The sequence below is a fragment of the Chelonoidis abingdonii genome, chromosome 4, assembly GCF_003597395.2.
Source record: "Chelonoidis abingdonii isolate Lonesome George chromosome 4, CheloAbing_2.0, whole genome shotgun sequence".
Classification (NCBI taxonomy): domain Eukaryota; kingdom Metazoa; phylum Chordata; order Testudines; family Testudinidae; genus Chelonoidis; species Chelonoidis abingdonii.
In genome coordinates this window covers 23,945,117-23,965,163 of record NC_133772.1, presented here as the reverse complement: position 1 = coordinate 23,965,163, position 20,047 = coordinate 23,945,117, and the positions used below count along the sequence as shown (strand labels likewise).

Below are 20,047 nucleotides of genomic sequence, written 5' to 3'. Positions count from 1 at the left end.
GCCCCGGAGCACCCACAGAGTCAGCACCTATGTCCTTAGGTCAGTGGTTCTCAACCTATTTACCATTGTGGGCCACACATACAGCTCTCTATGTGTTATATGGGCCTCATCCACACAATGTATATATGACCTGTATGGCCCTGAGGATGTCATGTGGGCCGCAGCTGTGTGCTGACTGGGCTGCAAGTGGCCCTTGGGCAGAGAACCAGTGCCCTAGGCACATACTGGGGGCATCTAGCCCATCCACTTGCTCATGCCATAGTGGCTATGCCATCATTTCTAGCATGCTAGCTCCATCAGTGTCAAGCTTGAAATCCCACCTCCAGCTCCAGAGGAGACATCCCCCAAGATGCGCAGGCTCTTTCCACTGCAATGGGATGTCACAGGGTGTGCACAAAGCCGAGGACCCAAACGCTCAGCCCAGACAAAGGGCTGCCATTGACAAGAGAGGAGGATAAATAGGGAAGGACGGAGGTGGTGGAGGGAGTGGAGAATGGCACCACAGCTAGCACGTAGGGACCTGCCGCTGAGCGAGAATAGCCAGTGAGTGCCAAATGGCCACAGGGCAAGAAGCCCCAAGTGCGCTCCCCTGTCTAAACCCACAGGCTCTGTCTCCAGGGCGCTTGTAAAGCACGCCATGCCCCGTCACCATGGTTTCTCCTCTTGAATGGAGTAAATAGCTGCTGACTTGTTTAACAACTAAACAGCTCGTGGTTATAATAGACAAAGTACAGGCAGTGGGCAGGGCTCTTAGAGAAAAGATCCCCCTCTGGGTTTGTTATGTTGCCCGTGTAATTAGCAAAGAGGAGGCCAGTTTGTTAGGCACAGCTTGGCATGGCTTAGTTACAGAGGCAGCCGTGGTGACTCCTGCCAGCGGGGGAAATGGTCCCATTGGCGGCTTAGTCCTGAGCTAGCATTTCCCAGCAGGGGTGGAGGCAGGGGCAGCTCTATGGATTTTTCCGCCCCCAGCATGACAGTCAGCCGGCTTTCGGCGACATGCCTGCGGGAGGTCTGCCAGTCACGCACCTTCGGTGTACCCTCCGCCAAATTGCTGCCAAAGCCACGGGACCACCAGACCTCCCACAGGCAAGCCGCTGAAAGCAGCCTGACTGCCGCCCTCATAGCGACCGGCACGCCGCCCCCCGCGGCTTGCCGCCCCAGGCTCGCGCTGGGTGTGCTGGTCCCTGGAGCCACCCCTGGGTGGAGGGCACATGGAGAGGGTGAGCAAAGCTGGTGATTGGCCCCCATATAAAACAGCCCAGCCCATGAGCTCTGCATGACCACAATCCAGCTGTATAACACATGATCCATTGTTTACAGCCAAACTCTAAAATACAACCACATTTGCTCCAATGCCTCAGATAGAGACACGCCTACAAGATCTCTATCAAGCGTTCTTAAAACTTTTATACCCACCTGATGAAGTGAAGAAACAGATTGACAAAGCCAGAAGGGTACCCAGAAGTCACCTACTACAAGACAGGCCCAACAAAGAAAGTAACAGAACGCTACTAGCCATCACCTACAGCCCCCAACTAAAACCTCTCCAGCACATCATCAAGGATCTACAACCTATCCTGAAAGATGATCCCTCACTCTCACAGACCTTGGGAGACAGGTCTGTCCTCACTTACAGAGAATCTGTAAGCCAATCTGAAGCAAACACTCACCAGCAACCACACAGCACACACCAAAAACACCAATCCAGGAACTGAACCCTGCAACAAACCCCGGTGCCAACTCTGTCCACATATCATAGGACTTAATCACATCAGCCACACCATCAGGGGCTCATTCACCTGCACATCTACCAATATGATATATGCCATCATATGCCAGCAATGCCCCTCTGCCATGTACATTGGCCAAATTGGACAGTCTCTATGCAAAAGAATAAATGGACACAAATGTGACATTAAGAATTATAACATTCAAAAACCAGTAGGAGAACACTTCAATCTCTGTAGTCAGTCAATTACAGATCTAAAAGTGGCAATTCTTCAATGAAAAATCTTCAAAAACAGACTCCAATGAGAATCTGCAGAACTGGAATTAATTTGCAAACTGAACACCATCAAATTTGGCTTGAATAAAGACTGGGAGTGGATGGGTCACTACAAAAACTAATTTTCCCCTGCTGATACTCACACCTTCTTGTTAACTGTTTGAAATTGATTACACTGGCCTCATTAGTACTACAAAAGTGATTTCCACCCCTTCTTGTCAACTGTTGAGAATAGCCCACTTCCACCTTAATTGAATTGGCTCGTTAGCACTGACCCCCCACTCAGTAAGGCAACTCCCGTCTTTTCATATGCTGTGTATTTATACCTCTCTACTGCATTTTCTACTCCATGCATCTGATGAAATGGGCTCTAGCCCACAAAAGCTTCTGCCCAAATAAATTTCTTAGTCTCTAAGGTGCCACAAGGACTCCTTGTTTTTGCTGCTACAGACTAATACGGCCAACCCTCTGAAAACAATACCCAGCGGTGCTACTGCTAACCCTCCCTCTGCATAACGCAGCCCCTATCAGGGCTATCCCCTTGGGTGACTATCTTTGTTGGAGGGAAATAAGGAAAAACCACATGAAAAATAAGGGACAACACTTTATTTTAAGAGGCATTTTAGGGGAACCCGATACCCCTTAGCAGATCACGTATTTTTCTCTCAAGTGCACATTTCTTCGGCCCTCAAGTACACAATGCAACTATAAGCTTCAATTTAAAATTATACTTATGATCAGTTTTCATGTTTCATGTTTCAATACATTTTTGCTTCCTGACATCAGTTCGTAACACTCTTTACATGTGCAATTGAAATTAACTTGAATTTGAAGCGCAGACTTAGCAAATCAATATCGAGCTGGTTTCTGCAGTCGGTCTGATTCTGTTTACACAAGGAAATATGCCTTTCACTGCTGCATTTCAGGTAGCAAACTGACATCATAAATTCCACAGGTTTTACCAAATTGGCTACCATATTAAAAAATCCCCCTCCTTCCCCTGCTCACTGAACCTTCTTGGCAATAAAGCATACTAGTGTCCTTATGTGGCAAGAATTTGCTGTTCACTCAACCATTAATGAACCTTGCCCTTTCCAGAAATGTTTGAAATATTTTCTATCATTTCCTTACCTGTGTTATAAGTGCAAGAAAAGAGGTCTGTGGAGGAGACATTTCTGGATATTTAACTGGCACCATCTCAAGCAAGGAGCCACAGCCATGATTTTTATTGCAGTAGTGCAGTCCTAGGACAATGCAAACAGAGAAGTTTCTTCAGGCTGAATTCTACACTGACAACACAGTTTAATCAACAGTTACATTGCTTAGTTCTGCTCTGCAAGGTTTGGTTCAGCCTTCCCTTCCCAGGAGACAAATCAATGAAATAAGAGAAATCAAGAGATGTCCCTTAAAATAAGAGATGGGTGGTCACCTTGCTAATCTCTCCCCTATAAAACACAACCACCAGTGGTGCTAATTCCTGCCCTGTATAACACAATTCCCATCCCTGAACAGGGGGGCACCAGGATGTGGTGGATCTCCATGTCTATCTTGGGATTTGGCTGACTCCTTCCCCATCACAAGGAGATATTTCTAAGACAGGTGACTCAAGCAAGATCTTGAAATCCATAGGGTCCTGGCTTTCCAAAGTGCTGAGGACCCTCCACTCCACAAGAAGTCAGTGGAAGCTCTGGGTGCTCGCCTCCTCTGGGCATCAGGCCTGAGAAGTGAACAGGTGCCTAATTCAGCACATAGGCACCTAAATCAGGAATCTCAAGGTCAATATGTTGGCCCCTACAGAGGAAAATGTGTTCCTAACAGATACTTTTCAAAGAGATATTTTTGGACTTCCAGCTTGTTCCCAGCTAGCCTGGCACTGTCTAATGCACATGTACCCCCATCCCATGCCAAATCCCCAGGCAGCCCCCTGTGAATGCTCAGGTGGCATCTCAACCCAACATAGAACTGTCCTGCAAGTCCTGGAGCCTTTGATCAGGTAATTGGCGAAGGTGGGGGGCCTGATCCACTCCTTAATACCTGGGCACATGGGGTGACATGTGTCCACTCTGGGGTCCTCTTCATCATCACCGAGCACCTTTCCATCAGGATGGCAGCTTCCTCCCCCTCCTCCCCTTTGCTCAACACTTGCTCTGCCCCAGGCTCCACCCCCACTCCACCCCTTACTCCAAGGCCCCACTGTGCCTATTCCTGCCCCATTCCACCCCCTCCCCTCAGCACCTTCTGCACACCGCTGAACAGCTGATCTGTGGCAGGCAGGAGGCGCTGGGGAGGCTGGAGGAGGAGCTGATCTCTGGGGCCTGCTGGTGGGGCCTGGACACCCCGTATCTTTATTCCATGGGCACACCCACCATGTCGGCACCTGTGGATGAATCGAAATCCAACTTGAGGAATCCTCGCATCTTGGACGTGTGCCTAAGTATTTTGGGGTTCATTGTAACTGAAATAGCCTGGCCTTGACATGGCTTTTGTTTTGTTGTTTTCTTGGCGAAGCTCAGGTACCTTAAACAAGTTTGGGCCGGTTTGCAGACAGAATTATGAAGCTGGTTTTCATATACATTACCAGCCCCACAGTGCTCTTGACTCTGCATGCCAGCTCAGAAAATCTGGGTCAGCCAAATGCAAGGTCTTGGAATCCAGCAAAACTGCCACGGCCCAGATTGAGGGCTGTGCCAGAGCTCTGTTCAGAGCAGCAGGACGGGGGAACTTTCAAGGAGTCCATTTGCCTCCCTTTTTCTCGCCAGTTTACCTGCCAGCTGGGGATTTCTGGGACAGGCCAGGGAAGGGAGCTAGTTGACAAACCCAGTCTTTGCTCTACAAAAAATTTCAAACAAAATTTGTTCCAACATTTTATGTTAAAATTTTTTCTATTTTTTTCTGGCTGCAAAATTTCAAAACAGAACTAAAAGCAAAACGTTTATTTTGATTCTTATCAGATGGAAATTTTTGTTTCAATTTGCTTGACGGGACATTTTTCTTTTCAATGTGGTTCTCTAAAACAGAAGGATATTTGAAATTTTGAATGCCCCACGCCTCACCTTCTCCCATTTATTTTCGTTGTGCCATCAAATACACTAACATGAATCATGGCTGGGGTTCTCTGCGGGGGGGGGAAGGGGTTAATGCTTTTGTCCTCTTTTTCTTTTATTCCTCTTTTCTTTTTTCCATTCTGTAACTTTCCAAAGCATCTCCAACTTTGGAAAGATTCCAGGGCAGCAAAAGGAAAATGAAAGTCAATACCTGCCTAAAATGTCTTCAGTTGTTTGGAAGGCTACAAAGTGGACAGTGAAAAACTGAGTTAAGAGTAGGGGGAAAAACCCCAGCCTAGACATTGCCCTGTTTTGTGTACAATAGAATGAACAAAGGTGGGGTTCAGAGGTGGGGAAAATCTAAAATTCTGGTAAACTTTCCATTTTCAAAACCCAAAATAAACATTTCAGTCAGAAACAAATCAAAAACGTGTCTTTCCTTTAGAAATGTCCCAGCCCAAAATTTCAAAGAAAATGACATTTGCCCACCAAAAGTTTGTCTTCAACAAACCCCTTTTTGGCAGGAAAACTTTTTGCTCAAGGAATTTTCAGCCAGCTCCAGCTGGAGCCAGATCTGTCAGTAGTGTGCCCGCTGGGGAACCCTCTGCCAGGAGGGAGGTGGAAAGGGAATGGTCCCTTCCTCCCCTTCCATTGCTGGAAGGATGCAAAGGGATCTGAGCTGGTCAGAGACTCTGGCTCTGCCCGTAAAATTCCTCCAGTACCTCCCAGTCTAGAGCCTAGTCCCGCTCCTGGTGATGTGACTGGGGGGCTCACCGTTGCAAACATGGGCACCTAGATAAACAATGGGAAGGATCTGAGTCCAGGGGAGAGGGAAGTGGGTGAAGTAGGGAGAGAGAAGAAGTAATGGCTGGGGCAATTAATCTTCATCTGCATCTGCCTGGCCATTCCCATGATGCTTCTCCCTCTGCCCAGTCCAGCTCCTTCCCTACCATTTGCTCGTGACCCTGATTTCCAGCAATCCTTCTTCCCTCCCTCCTGGGATGTGGATGGGCCCAATCCTCTCAAAAGGACACTTCACCTTCTCAGAGTGTTTGCGTCCCTCCTACTTGTGAGATCGGCCCCTGATCTCAGCTTTGGGGCCTGCTGTCCCATTTGTCTCCCACTGGTTCCTGGGCTCTTCAGCTGGGAAACTTCATTTCTTAACCTCAGCCTCCTGCAGGTCTCCTTGCCCATTCTCCAGGCTGAAGTCAGGCTTGGTCTACACGGGCACAGCCCCAAGGGTCTCTGGCTATGTAGGCCTGCATTGGCCACAGCGTATACGTCCCTTCTCAGGGAGGAGATAACATGTGCTATGGACTCTTTAATCTAGCAGAGGAAGGTAGCACAAGAACCAGCAGCTGGAAACTGAAGCTGGACAAAATCAAATGGGAAATAAGGGACAGATTTTTTCATGGTGAGGGTAACTATCAAGGGATGTGGAGGGCCTCACATCAAGAATGGATGGAAGCCTTTCTGGAAGAGATGCTTTAGCTAAAAAAGTTATTGGGCTTAATACAAGGGTAACTGTGGGGAATGCAATGGCTTGTGTTATCCAAGGGACCTAGTAGTCCCTTCTGGGCTTAACTGCCATGTATTATTGGGAGGTGCTAACCTCTCCCTAGCGAGGGCTGACACAAAACAAGTGACACCTCCCAATGCAGAGAGGGAGAGTGGGAAAAGACAATGCAAGAGTTTCACACGCAGTGCCCTGCCTTTCTCGTGGCTGACTTTTTAAAAGCCATGGGGACCCAGAGTGGGCCTGACAGCGCCTCCCCTTGCAGTCTGGGAGCTGGCCCCCCATGTGCCTATCACACAGGCAGGAGCAGGTTTATGGAGCCCTTCACTCCTCATTTCCCCATCTTTAAGTGTGGGGGTTTCATCAGCAATGCACCAGCTCAGCCACTGTGGAGCAACCAGAACTGGTTCTGGAAACAAGCTTTGGGGATTTGAAAGAAGGGCAAGCCCCCGGCACTGGCAGCATTGGGACTTCAGGTTGGGAAACACTGCGGTGGCTGGCTCGAGATTAAATGATGAAGCAGAAATCCAGCTGGTGGGTGCATGGCACTGCACGGCTCCAGCATCCGAGTCAGGGTCTGCCACAGGGGACCAGTTTGGAAGCAGACACATCACCTGAGAGCTTTGTCTCCCTCACCCTGTCCCAGAAGTTCTATCCCAGATCAGCCAGCGTAGCTGCTGTCTCCAGGGCTGTCTATCTGTTGAGGGTTTTATGCAGAAAAAAGGTTCAAAACCTGAGAATCCATCTTCATAAATAAAGTCAAAACAAGGTCAAGCTGTTTCCATGTAATCTTGTGCCAGAACATTCACGGCTGCCTGACAACTGAGGATCAATGAAGTTCATGTTGACTACGGAGCTAGGAGATGCAACCACAGTATGCAGATGGAGCTTGTCTAGTCTCTGTACTGACTAGAAAAGAAAATAGTGCCTCTTTTCCCTATCTCCCCAGATTTTTCTGACACCCATCACCCTACTATCTGCCTGCCTCCCAGGGATTAAAAGTAACCAACAATACCAATATCTCTCTCCTTTCTGGTGCACCGAGAGTAAGTAAATTTGATAAGACTGTTTGTGCTTGTGTTGTATGTTAGTTTCAGTATGAGAAGTATTTATGGTGAGAAAGCAACGTGGAATAAATAAGTCTTGCTGCTTTTAGTTCATGGTGAGGCCCACAGCAGAACTCTGGTTGCAATGAGTTCCACAGTCCAGGCCTGACTCCAAAGATTCTGTTTCCTGTACCCACAAATCGCCCCATCTTGGGCCATAGCTTTGTTGTCCCTGTGGATCATAGCTGTAGGGTGACCAGATAGCAAGTGTGAAAAATCGGGACAGGGAGTGGGGAGTAATAGGCATCTATACAAGACAAAGACCCAAATATTGGGACTGTCCCTATAAAATTGGGACATTTGGTCACCCTACATAGCTGTCATAGGAGGTTGTCTCGCAATCAGCTGAATGTCATGACCTAGCTCTGGAATCAGTAGTGGGTAGAAAGCTGGTAACCCAGGGGCTGTGTGTTGAGGAGCAGAGGGGCTACTGTGTTTGGTCCCAGCGTTAATGCTATCCTGGTATGTGATAGCTCCCTTCTGAGGCAGGATAAGCCATAGGAACTGAGCCTCCAGGCCATGACTGGGTCACCATCAGGGCTATATCTGATAGGGTGAGGCCGAATCTCCTGGCAGGCAGGAAGGGGCGCTTCTGGGGCACCGGCAGGAGTCTGAAAGGCCTGGGGCTGTGTCCACCTGGGCAATCTGCAGGGAGGTGCCTTCGATAATGGGGGCTGCTAGGAGGAAGGAGAGTTCTCCTGAGGGCTTCCTCCCTCCCACAACCGCTGCTGTCGCCTCAGCGTGGGTTCAGGATGAGCTGGCAGACGGAGCTGCCTGTGCTGTGTGACGGGAGCCCTGCAGCCTCTCACCAGCTCTCCCAGGGCTTTATATCACTGTGAGACACCCTGGGGAGAGGCTGAACCTCGTGGGAGTCTGCAGGGGAGGCCTTTCTCACCGCTTGTTCTTCTGCCCTGACCAGCCCAGCCTCACCACCGCAGGGTGCTCTCCTGCATCTACTGTCTGCTGGGCAGAGACCACCCCAGCTGAGGGAACTGACTGCAAGGAGAACCCCCCTCAACAGCTCTCACCCTGGCTCCCCAGCGGGTCAGGCTGCCTGGCTCCGTGGTGGGAACATTCGGGGTGAGGCCAGGCGAGACAGACAGCTTGGCTGCGGTGGCTGCCCAAGCTGGTTAAACATTGGCTCGGGCCGGTTAGGTAACATAATCCGCAGCAGCAGCGGAGAAATGAAACTGCCTCAGTAAACAAGGTGCACTTGCCAGGGCGGCCGAATGCGTGACAAGCCGCTATTCCCTCCCTGCCAATCTGCTGGGGTTAACTATTGACTGAGGATAAACACCTCACCCACTCCGTGCTGCCCCAGGGCTCCTGCGCGCCATTTGATACCCATGGGCTCCTTTACCTCATGCTCCAGCTATGTAGAAAGAACAAGAGAGGGGCCTGGTGCCAGACCCACGCTGTGACTTACCCTCCCTTGGTGCAGGGCGGCAGGGCCTCTGCCACGGCTCCTAAACCAACAGTCAGGCCTGGCTGTATGGAGCCCATGTTGGCACAAGAGAGCCAATACCCACCCTACCCACCACAGAAGGGGGCTAGCTGTGTCGCCAGGCTTCTCAGGGCTTCCCAGCACATTGACCTTCACAAGCCAACCCAGAGCTTGTTACCTGCTCCCCTGGGTTCCTGGTGATGGTATCTGGGCTCCATGCAGCCAGCCAGTGGTGGGGTGGAGGAGTGCAGCATCTCCGGCTCTGCTTCTTTCTAGAGCTCTCTTTTGCCAGCCAGAGGAGGTTACTGGAGTAGGACCCATTCCCCAAAGCCAACAAACTCTGGCTGGGGACACACAGTCCTGACCAAGTCGCACTAGTGACAGGCCAGCAAATTGCTGGCCCCCCTGGACCAAACCCTGCCATGGCTCCCTGCACGTGCCCCCACTGGGCCCAAGACAGGTTGTAACAGAGCAGGAGCACACACGCTTCACCCAGCCCAGAGCTGCAGTGGCAGCTTCTTGGGTACCCGAGACCCTCATCGAGCTTGCACAAAATGGGGCAGACCTGGTGTTTGCGACTTTCCTGGTTTTGTCACCAATCTGGAGCTAGGTGGTGTTTTTCTTCAAGCCCCAGCTCCAGGAGTCAAGTGATAATGTGAAAAATTGCAGCTGTATTAAAAAAAAAAGACATTTCTAGCCCTCATGGCTATAGAGAAAAGATGGACAATGTGGGCTGGGTGAGATCCTAAGGCAAAGACCAGAAGCCCACACTGATTATTTCTTTAAAGTCTCATGGGTATGGGGAGCCTGGCTGTTGAGGCACAGCTGGTGGAGGACACACGTGCAGTGCTCCAGCTTGGTCGGAGCAGCGTGGTCCCAATGCATTCTCGCCCTGATCTGTACAAGGCAAGCCACTGGGAAAGCTCCTCTGCTCTTGCTGTGGCAATATCACCCACCCGCTGAGTCAGGGAGGCCTGAGTCGGGGATGTGCTCCTGGGTCTGTCTCCTCTACTCAGACATATCCAGTGCAGCCTGCAGTGGCTGGAGCAGAGGGGAAAGTCTGCCCTGCTAAGACGGCCCCCAGGGGGAGGATTCTACCTCCTAGGATCTAGCTGCTGCTGAGAAATTCTAGGGTCTTCCTCGGGACCCTTTGGCCAAGTGCAGATGAGGCCCTCCATGTACTGATCTCACTCCTCCTGAATGGAAGTGGGATGCTCTGCCAGGGACAGAGGATCGACACTCAGGGATGAGCCACAGAGATGCTTTGCCGAGGCAGTTACACAGCAAGAGAGGGTCCAGGCTCTTTAACATGGCAAGAAATACCCTAGTGGTAAAGATGGAGATCTAGGAAAACCCCCTAAAAACAAAAGAGCAGATACACGAGGAGCCCCAGGCAGCTACCCCGGCACCTGAACCCCACATTCTAACTGCTCCCTCTGAGGTAATAAAAAAGAAACTACCCTCTTCCAAGCGCGTGTTACATTTATTTGCAACAGGGGCTGGTGCTTTGGGGGCAGGAGTAGAGGGCAAGTGCCAGCTCTTAGAAAGGAGTGGGTACAGGGAAAACCTGACACAGGCACGTTCCTGCAGAGGCCCTCAGCAGCATAGGCAGACCTGCCTCAGTTTCCCCTTCATCCATTCCTGCGAAGGAACATTGCCTCTTTCAACAGCAAATTCAGACCCTTGGTGCTCCTGGGAAACCTCCTTCCAGAGTCAACCCCTCATGCCTGGGCCCAGCTTGCACTCACCAAGCTGCTTCTTCCCCTCAGTCATAGGGGCCCCTGGACAAACCTTCCTGACACTTGAGCCAGTCCTCCTGAAAGCTCTCCCCAGAACTGCTCACTGGCAGCTCCTGCTGCTGCTCTCCTGCAGTGCTTTCCCTCCAGCTACTCTGCTGCTCCATCCATCCACCTCCCCTCTGGTCTCAAACTGCCTCACCTGGCCCTGCCTCACCTCCTATATCTGGCCCAGGTGCCTCCTCGTAAGCCCCATTGGGAAGTAGCTGGGCCATCATAGGTGCCCTGGACCATGTTCCCTCTTAAAGGGGCCAGTCCCCCTGCGATGAGAGGATGTTAGTGCCACACCAAACCCACCGATTTCCCACCTCCCCCAAAGCTATTCTGGGGTAGAGTAGAGCCTTCGTGCACATCTGGCCAAGCCCTGCTGTCTGTGTGGTTACCACCCACTGACCCTGCCCGGGAGCGGACGCCTGGGGCGGTCAGCCCAGAACACAAGCAGCCTGGGTGTAACCCAGAGGCATCAGTGGGAAAGGGCTGCACTGGGGCTTTTCTTTCACGGACTCTTCCTCACCTTCAGGCCTTTGCTTTGCAGAGAACTAGGAGTTGGGGGGTGGGGTGCTGAAGCAGTCTGGCACGAGTGAGCTGCTCCGTGGGACTGGTGGTTGCATGTGTGTTGGGTTGGGGGCTGACAGGCCCCTGTCTGTTGGACTCTTCACAAAGCAAAGTTTGTGGGGTGACCTGGGATCTTGGGATGGGAGTGGCCTTGGCAGTCTCCTTAAGGTCGCAAGCCACGGCGACACCTTTGGGACACAGCTACCTAGAGGGCATTGGCTCAGAAGGGTGGGTGAGATTCCCCAGGATGTCCCTTATAGGGACCACAGGGGAACCATCCTTTGCTCAACCACCTTACACTTAAACAGTAGCTAAGGAGAGCTCCATTCTGGCGGCTACAGCACTGCGCTGGCTTCTCCAGACTGGGTCAGGTTCCCAGGAGGGCTCTGATCAAAGTGCGTGGTCCCCCAACCCATCCATACCCACAGCCTTGGAGCAGCAAGCTAGAGCCAGACTACAGCTCCTCCAGCCAGAGAACAAGGGGCAAAGACAGCCAGGGTGACAGACAGAACCATGTTGCTTAATGCACCACTGGAAGGTGCTCAGATGGAAGAACCTGAAGAGAAGAGAACATGGCAGGTCCTTTCAACACCCCGCCCCAACAACAGCAGGGACCCTGTGTGTGCGTCCATGCGGGCTGCAGGGCCTGCCCATCCTGCCTACCTAGGCCCTTCCACAGCCCCCTCCCTCTCTGCATAAGCTCATCCTCACCACAGTCTGGGAGCATCCCCACTTCACACCTGAGGCACAGGGTCACTTGGTGATTCCCCGGCAGAGCTAAGAACCGGACAGCCAGGGCTGGTGCAACCCATTAGATGACCTAGGCAGTCGCCTAGGGTGCTAGCATTTGTGGGGCGGCATTTCGGGTCCTTCGGCGGCGACCACAGCAGCCGGATCTTCAGCCGCCCTGGCCGTCGTTGCCATTTAGGTAGAGGGACCTGGGGCAGGGGGGCGTGGGGAGGGCCACCTGCAGCAAGTAAAGAGGGGCACAGCATCCAGGGGAACTGCTCCCCACCCCAGCTCACCTCTGCTCCGCCTCCTCCCCTGAGCATGCCACCCTGCTCTGCTTCTCTGCCTCCCAGGCTTGCGGCACCAAACAGCTGATTGGCACCGCAAGCCTGGGAGGCGGGAGAAGTGGAATGGCGACAGCATGCTCGGGGAGGAGGCGGAGCAGAGGTGAGCTGGGGTGGGGAGCTGCCGCAAGGCTCCCCGGGCCAGGCGGAGCTGCCGCGTGGGAGGGGTGCCTCAGGGCGGAAGGGGGAAGCTGCCGCGGGGGGGAGTGCCTCAGGACAGAGGGGGGTGGGGAAGCTGCCACAGGTGGGGCCTCTCAGGGTGGAGGGGGGGAGCTGCCGCAGAGGGAGCACCTCAGGGCAGAATGGGGGAGCTGCTGCGGGGGGAAGTGCCTCAGGGCAGAGGGGGGGAGCTGTTGCAGAGGGACCACCTCAGGGTGGAAGGAGGGAGCTGCTGGGGGGGGGAAGTGCCTCGGGGCAGAGGGGGGGAGCTGCTGCAGGGGGAGCCCCTAAGGGTGGATGGCGGGGTGGGGAGCTGCCCCGGGGGAGTGCCTCAGGGCAGAGCGCTGCCACAGGGTTTGGGAGGGGGCACAAGGTGGAAGTTTTGCCTAGGATGCAAAACGTCCTTGCACCTGCCCTGTGGACAGCTCTCTCCCCTCAAGTCACTGCTTTGGGAGGAAAATGCAGCTCAGCTGCGGAGACATTTCTTCCTCCAGGGTTCTCCACCAGGGAGCCTTCTGCATTAGAACTGAGGAGCTCTGCACTTCAGGCAGGGACCGATGGCCCCAGAGCAAATATGGGGGAACAGACGTGTCCTTCAGGAACAGACTCAAGGCTCTCAATCTATTAGCTTAACCAACAGAAGGTTCAGGGGTGACTTGATCAAAGCCCATAAATACCTACTTGGGGAACAAATCTTTGGCAGTGGGTTCTTCAGTCTAGCAGACAAAGGTCTGACATGACCCAATGGCTGGAAGCTGAAGCTGGACAAATTCAGGTTGGAAATACAGTGTACATTTTTTAATAGTGAAGGTACTTAACCCCTGGAACAACTTTACCAAGGGCAGCAGTGGGTTCTTCTCCAACACCAGTCATCTTTAAATTGAGCCTGAATGTTTCCCTGAAGGATGTGCTCCAGTTCAGACAGGCAACCTTATGGAGGAGGTCAGACTAGCAGGGGTGACTACAGTTTCTTGCGACCACAGACTCTGTGACACCCTCCCCCCCGAACAGCCTGGCCTCACTTTACCCCCAGCCATTACAGAAGCCACAAGGAGGAGGAGTGTACACCATTTGTAAAAAAAAAAAAAAAAAAAAAGGCAACAATTTATTTCTAATATACTCATTATCGAAACAGAAAAAGACCTCATGTGTCCACCAGACCCCTCAGTGCCAGGACACACTAATGCCGCGTTCTGTACAGAGATCTTCAAAGGTCAGAAGAACCTTATTTCAGTCCAGCTGAATATTGAGAACAGTCATTGGTTCGAAGAGGCCAAGTGCTTCCAGGACAGTCAAAATCACGCACGAACAAGCTTATTTATGAAAAAATAGCTCTCTATATACATTATATACCCTTTGTTTATGTTACATAAATTAGAAGCAGGAGAAGAGCATCTCATGGGGAAAGGGGATGTTATCACACTGAGGGGATGGGATTTGGGGGGCACGGAGGCAAACGTCCCAGGAACAAAGAGGGAAGCTCTGCCTGATGCCCCGGCTACTATCACGGTCCCTCCGGAGCCGTCTGAAATTCACAGTTCCTCCGACTCCCCTTGGGCCAGCACTGCTTGAAATTCTCTGCTTGGGCCATTCACAGAGCAGCAGGCTACTCATGCCAGTGCACAGCCCGCGTGGCTGGCAGCAGCCCCATGGCAGGCAGCGCGGAGATGGCATGCTTGGCAAAGACACAGTGCTCAGTGCCCATTCTCTTCATTCCATCTATCACACGGGGCGGCCAGTGCCCCTGTAGCTGGCACATCGGTGCATCCCACTTCCTGGACCACAGCTGACTGCAGCAGTAGCCAGGGCCCCTTGCTCTGCTAGCACGTTTGAAGTCCCCCGAATTCGATCGTGAAGAACGGAGCATGTCCCTTCCACTCTTCCAGGCTTTGGGGACAGCCAAAGTCACTGTAATTCCACTTGGAAAGAAGAGTCCAGCAATGCAACAACAGAAATAATGGTTTACAATAACCTACTTGAGCCAAAATATCAGCTGTAGTTAGCTAGGTGCTGGCGGGTAACCAGCACATACACTTGTGCCCCAAGGAAGGGGCTGGAGGCTAACACACTGCCCAGGCCAGCAGCTTTGGGTTCCAACGTGTGACAAAAACTCTTGTCTAGGGAGCATGGTTTAGTGCATTATGCCCTGGGTCTCACCCCTGGGCCAGATGGACAGAGCCCTAGTCCTCGTAGGGCTCCCCCGGCTCCTTACTTTCGGTTCAATACTTCCTCCTCCTTCCAGCCGCTGGAGTTCTTCCCAAACTTGTAGACCAGCCGCCTCCCGTCGACCCGCTCCAGGATTTCCCGTTTGTAGTAGTACCTGGAAGGGAAGGAGGGGACATCAGCACTGGATGCAAGGCAGCCAAGTGAGCCAGTGTGGAGGCCATCTGGGAAGGGAAGAGCCTGAGGCCGGAGGCGCTGGGGGACAGAGGCTGGGAGAGGAGCTGTCGGGGCAGGGTAGGGAAGCAGAGGAGGCAAAGCATGGAGGTAGGCCCTTGAGCCTTGGAGACAGGCTGGGGCTCCACTTCTCTGCATCTCTTGGGCAGGATGGGGGCAATCCCCTGACACCCACCTCATGGCCCGGCTCAGCTTCTCATAGGTCATGCTGCTGTTCTTCTTCTTCTGCCCCCAGAGCTGAGCCACCGCCTCGGAGCGGAGGAACTTGAAGATGCCTTCGCGTCGGTCCTCCCACTTCATCAGCCCCTCGTTCAGCTCAGGGTGGAGCAGGATGTCCCGGATAAACTCCCACAGGTGAGTCCCTCTCGGGGCTGGAACAGAGAGAGGAGGGACCGTCCAGTTCAGTGGGGGGGCTCTGCAGAGCTGGGACCCCAGCAGGCTGAAGAAGGCTCTGCGGATAGTGCTGCCCCAGGGCTGGGAGCTCCATGATAACAGCGGCAGCTCCCTGCACCCTGGGAACAAATCAGCTCCCCACCTCCCACTCCGTGGGTGCAGATGGTCCAATAGGCAGCAGAGCCCATGTTGTTCCACATGGGAGCTTACTTGGGGGCTGCAGCCCAGACAGGCTACGCAGCTGTGACCCACTGAGGCACCTGAGCCCCAGTCCCCAGGGGAGAATCTGTGGATGGTGCAGATCCGCTGGTCCCACGCCGGCCCCCGTACAGGTGAGGCAGGGATCACATCAGCTCAGGAGGCAACGACAGTGCTGTAACGGCCACTGAGCAATAGTCCATGGCGCCAGCCATGCCATGGGTCAGAGGTCCAGTCCATCTCCCCCATGGCCCCAGCCTCGTGGTGGCACCCCCTGGCTCCTGGCCCACCTACTGGGGCCGGGCACTGGGACCAGGAATCGACCCTTAGGAATTACTGGACCATCAGCAACCAATCGGAAAGCACTGGGGGCTCCCAGTTAGTCACTACAGCCCCGATTCCCTTGAAATCAATGGCAGTTAGCACCCAAACACCTTTGAGGATCAGTGCCTAAAGGCTACACCGTGCAAGGTGCTGGCCCTCAACGTACTATGGGCTATGAACCTCCATCCTTCCTCCCACCTCCCCTCCCCAAAGATGGCTGAGACAACTGTCCTGGTCAATTCCAGGGCTGGCCATGAACTTCAGCACCCAGACAAGCCAGGGCATAGCAACCCTAGCCCACAGGAGCCCCACTGGCCTCTCACGTACAGTGCTTGCTCTTCTTGGTCTCCAGGCAGTCTCTATTCTCCTTGCTGAATTTCCGGGGCCTGCCTCTTTTCCGCTTCCCATGCTTGACGTCCTCTTTGTCACAGTCAGCAAAACCATCTGCGTGGGAGGAGGTGGGACATGTTACTGGGCCTGTCTGGGTTTTATAGTGGGCCCACCCTGCCCCCTGGGGTCTAAGCAGCCTCAGCTCCTGGCTCCTCCTTCTTTAGAAATACAAGGGGAGATGCTCACTGTAGGTGCCTAGGGACAGGTCCCCTCTGCAGGCTCAGGGAACTGCCAGCCTGCCCGACCTAACCGGCGGTCCCTGTTTAACCGTCCAGTGACAGGGCCCCTTCCCACATCTCCTACACCTCGAGTTCCCTGGCATGCCATGGGGAGAAGGTCTGGACACTGGTTCAAATGGTCGCTATGGACTGCATTGTACCCTGTTACGCTGAGTGTGGCACAGACATGCAAAGAAGCTCCCTGTGCCAGAGGGTTTCTGACCGTTCCCTGTGGGAGCAAGGTGCACCTTGGCCAAGTCCCCAACCCCCATGCCAACCCATGGTGCTGCTGGCATCTGTCCCATCGCCCACCTCTTCCCAGGTCACCACGGCACCAAGGTTCTGCCAGCAGCTGCTGAGGCAGAGGATCTCAAAGGCAGATCGCATCCCCTCCCTGTGCACAAAGCAGGGGCAGATGGAGGAGCTCATGCAAAACCCAGAGCCAAAGCCAAGGCGACTTCCTGTCCAGCTTCCATTTTGTCCAGCCCACCAGAGTGCGGGAGATCTGGATAAAAGCTTCTGGATTTGACCCATCCTGCCTGGATACCATGGCAATGAGTGCCAGTGAAGTTTCGGAGACAGAAAGCTAAGGCAGGCCATCTTTAGCAGGGGTCATTTCTCACAGCCTCCTCCCCAGCCCAGGGGACCCAGCCAAGCTCTCTCCAGTGGGAAGGGGCCTTTCCTTTCCCTCTCTGACCCAGGTTTTGTTCCAGCCTTGCCCAGCCACAAACTCATCTCTGTCCCGGCCAGCCGGGAAGGAGGCGACTCACAGTCAGAGGAGAACAACTTCACTTCTGTCGGGTCGGGATCTATGTCACTTCCACCGGAGTCTTGGGAGTTGGGGCTGTGGGACATCCTGGTCCCTGCGGGGGCAAAGCAGATAGGTTGGATTTCCTATTATTCCCCTCCAGAAACATTTCCAATCAGGAGAAAGCAGTTCTTCCAGCCAGACACACCAAACACTCCCCAGCAGGTGGTCTCCCCTGGTAAGGGTTTTGGGGGAACTCCCGCACGAAACAGGGCAGAGTCTCCAACTGGGTCCCCATCCCAGAGAACCACGCATGAGATGTGACGCAGGGCCATCTAGGACTGATGGGAGAGCCAGAGCCCACGCCCTCCCCATGGCCAAGGATGCCCCAACACTGAGCGTGAGTGACAAGGGCTTTACCTGACACAGAGATGTCAGAGCTGCCTGGAGACAGGGCACCGGAAACGTAGCTGAAGTCTGCCTGGTAGAAAGGGTTTGTGGATTTCATCTCCTCCAGGGATTCCTTCGTGCACGAGTTTCCCAGCTCTAGAAAGAGTGGAGGAGAGGGCAGGAAAGGGTGAGCCCCGTCCAGGTAACGGACATGCACACGGCAGGGGCCTCGAGGGACAAAATGCGGCCAGGACGCTTCTCTTACCGGAGTCCTGGAAGATCTCTTGGGAAGACATGTCCTCTTTCTCTAGCAGGTCAATGATCCAGGTCAGCTCATCCGAGACCGAGACTGCGGGAGCGGGGCGGATAGGAATTAATTGTATTTGACCAGTACGAAAGGCAAAGGCACCTCCCCATGCTGTTCCTGTGGGCCCCTTCATGGGTTCCAGCTGTTCCCCCAGCTTTTCTGGTGCAAGCCTTGCTATGCTCCCCAATATGCCACCCAAACATCCCTTCTAACCGGAGTCTCGGGATAGGAATGGGCCTTGCCCCGGGTGATAAGGCCGCAGTGACAGGGGATATGCCAATCTGGGAGCTGCAGGGAGGTCCCCGTCCCCAGCTTTGGCTGGCTAGGCAGGGCTGGCTCACTGTGGGCCCTGCTGATGTGGGGCGGAGGAAGATCTGTGCTGGGTCACTGGCACTCACCGATCTCCTGGAGGCGGGTGTAGAGCTCATCCCCAAGCGGCCCGAAAATGAGCCGCAGCTGCTCCTGCGTGCAGTGGCAGAGCGTATAGCCGTCCATGTTGCAGCAGGAGAAGTTGATGGCGCTGGCGTCGTACTTGTTCTTTTCCACGTGGTAGCCAATCCACTCCAGCACCTGCGCCTTGCTCCAGAAGTATGGGAGCTCGCCGAACCACGCTGGCTTCTCAGCTGGGGAGAAAGGAGCAGGGCTCAGGGGAGCTGCTCACCTGATGGGGCACCTGGCACTGGCTGGCTGGGCAGGGCTCTCGGTGAGCCCATGTCACAACGGGTGGGGTTGGCTCTTGTGGGCACAAAGAGTCAGATAGGTGGGGGGATGTTATCTTGCTTAGTCACTCTTGTGGCATTGTCACGTACACCTGTCTCCTGCTCCTTTATCTCAGATCCTGCCTGACGGCAGGGCCCGAGAGAATGGCCGATGGCAGCTTCTCAGCTCACAGCCCAGTTGTTCCCCAAAGGGCACTGCAGCTCCGCCAGAGGGCTTGAGGGACACTCCCACACTCCAAACGCAACCGCCCGAGAGTGATCTTCCCCTTCTGCTAGCCCCAGCTGGCCGGTGGCCCATCCAACCCAGTCCCCTGTCTCTGGCAGCAGACTAAACCCAGATGCTGCCGAGAAAGGACACTGAACTTCCATCCTGTCCCCACAGCCCCTGGGCAATGGGGCACACAAACTATAATGATAACACTTTGTGCCTTCAAAACATCTTCTGTCCAGCCTCCCATGGGGGCCACACATTAATAGGATAAGCCTGGCAGGCACCCCTCTACGGGAGCTATTGAAAGTAGCATTTAGACAAGGAAACTGAGGCACAGAGGACAGGGACTTCCCCAGGTCATACAGTAGGGGAGGTGGGAAGAGAACCAGGTCTCCTAAAGCCCAGTCTTGCATGCTAACTACTACGCAACTCTGTCTGCCTTCTAGTCCAGGGGCGGGATTCCATCTGGTGATTAGCTTATGCCCTGGCTCATTGTCACTGCAGGTCTCATGCCTGGCTCTGCCCCGTGGCATGCAGGCTCCGGTCCCACCTGTGGTCTCCGCAGGCAGCGTGAGGTTGTCCTCCTTCCCCAGGTGGGCCAGCAGTTCCATGGGGGGCTGAGCCTCCTCCGGCTGGTACATGGCGCTGATGTAGTTAGAGAAGATGTTGCTGATTTCGCAGGATCCTGCCATAAAGCTCTCTGCCAAGAGATTACACCTGTCAGCATGGCTCCAGCCAGCACTGCCTGCGGGATACAGACATTCCCGAGCCGGCACCTGAACCCTGGGCTGGGTACGGCCTGGGAGCATGGAGCCCACCCCAGCCCTGCGGAGGGGATGGGGTTACAGTGAGCAGTCTGTGCATCTCCATGGTTCCCTAGAGCAGCACCCCGATTGCCCCTTCTGGTGCCTCAGGCCCAGGGTCCTCCGCGATCCGGGACAGCCGGGATCAAAGCCCAGCCTGCAGATTTCTAGCCGGGGTGAACTGTCACCACATCAGAAAAGGTCAAGCCCTCACTGGACCATTATCAAGCTCCCTATGTTCCTTGGGCCCA

The 20,047-nt window shown here is 53.9% G+C and overlaps 1 protein-coding gene across 1 annotated transcript; it reads right to left on the bottom strand.

The window, feature by feature from the left end:
* Window positions 1-13,777: 13,777 nt before the first annotated feature.
* On the bottom strand, window positions 13,778-19,712 carry ELF3 (E74 like ETS transcription factor 3). Its single transcript, XM_032791875.2, has 8 exons — window positions 19,544-19,712; window positions 18,462-18,686; window positions 18,022-18,105; window positions 17,787-17,912; window positions 17,389-17,481; window positions 16,338-16,454; window positions 15,271-15,466; window positions 13,778-15,018 (listed from the first exon to the last, which is right to left on the bottom strand). Exons 1-8 carry the CDS (start codon window positions 19,683-19,685, stop codon window positions 14,907-14,909), a joined length of 1,095 nt encoding a protein of 364 aa, XP_032647766.1. The 5' UTR covers window positions 19,686-19,712; the 3' UTR covers window positions 13,778-14,906.
* Between the last annotated feature and the right edge of the window lie 335 nt (window positions 19,713-20,047).

What these genes read in the sequence shown, in the direction of transcription:
- ELF3 (XM_032791875.2), bottom strand. Translation starts at nt 19,685, where the DNA reads ATGGCAGGATCCTGCGAAATCAGCAACATCTTCTCTAACTACATCAGC. An exon ending in CTCTGACATCTCTGTGTCAG is followed by an intron (nt 17,482 to 17,786) that starts GTAAAGCCCTTG and finishes TTGCCCCCGCAG; the next exon opens with GGACCAGGATGTCCCACAGC. An exon ending in GACCAAGAAGAGCAAGCACT is followed by an intron (nt 15,467 to 16,337) that starts GTACGTGAGAGG and finishes TCTCTGTTCCAG; the next exon opens with CCCCGAGAGGGACTCACCTG.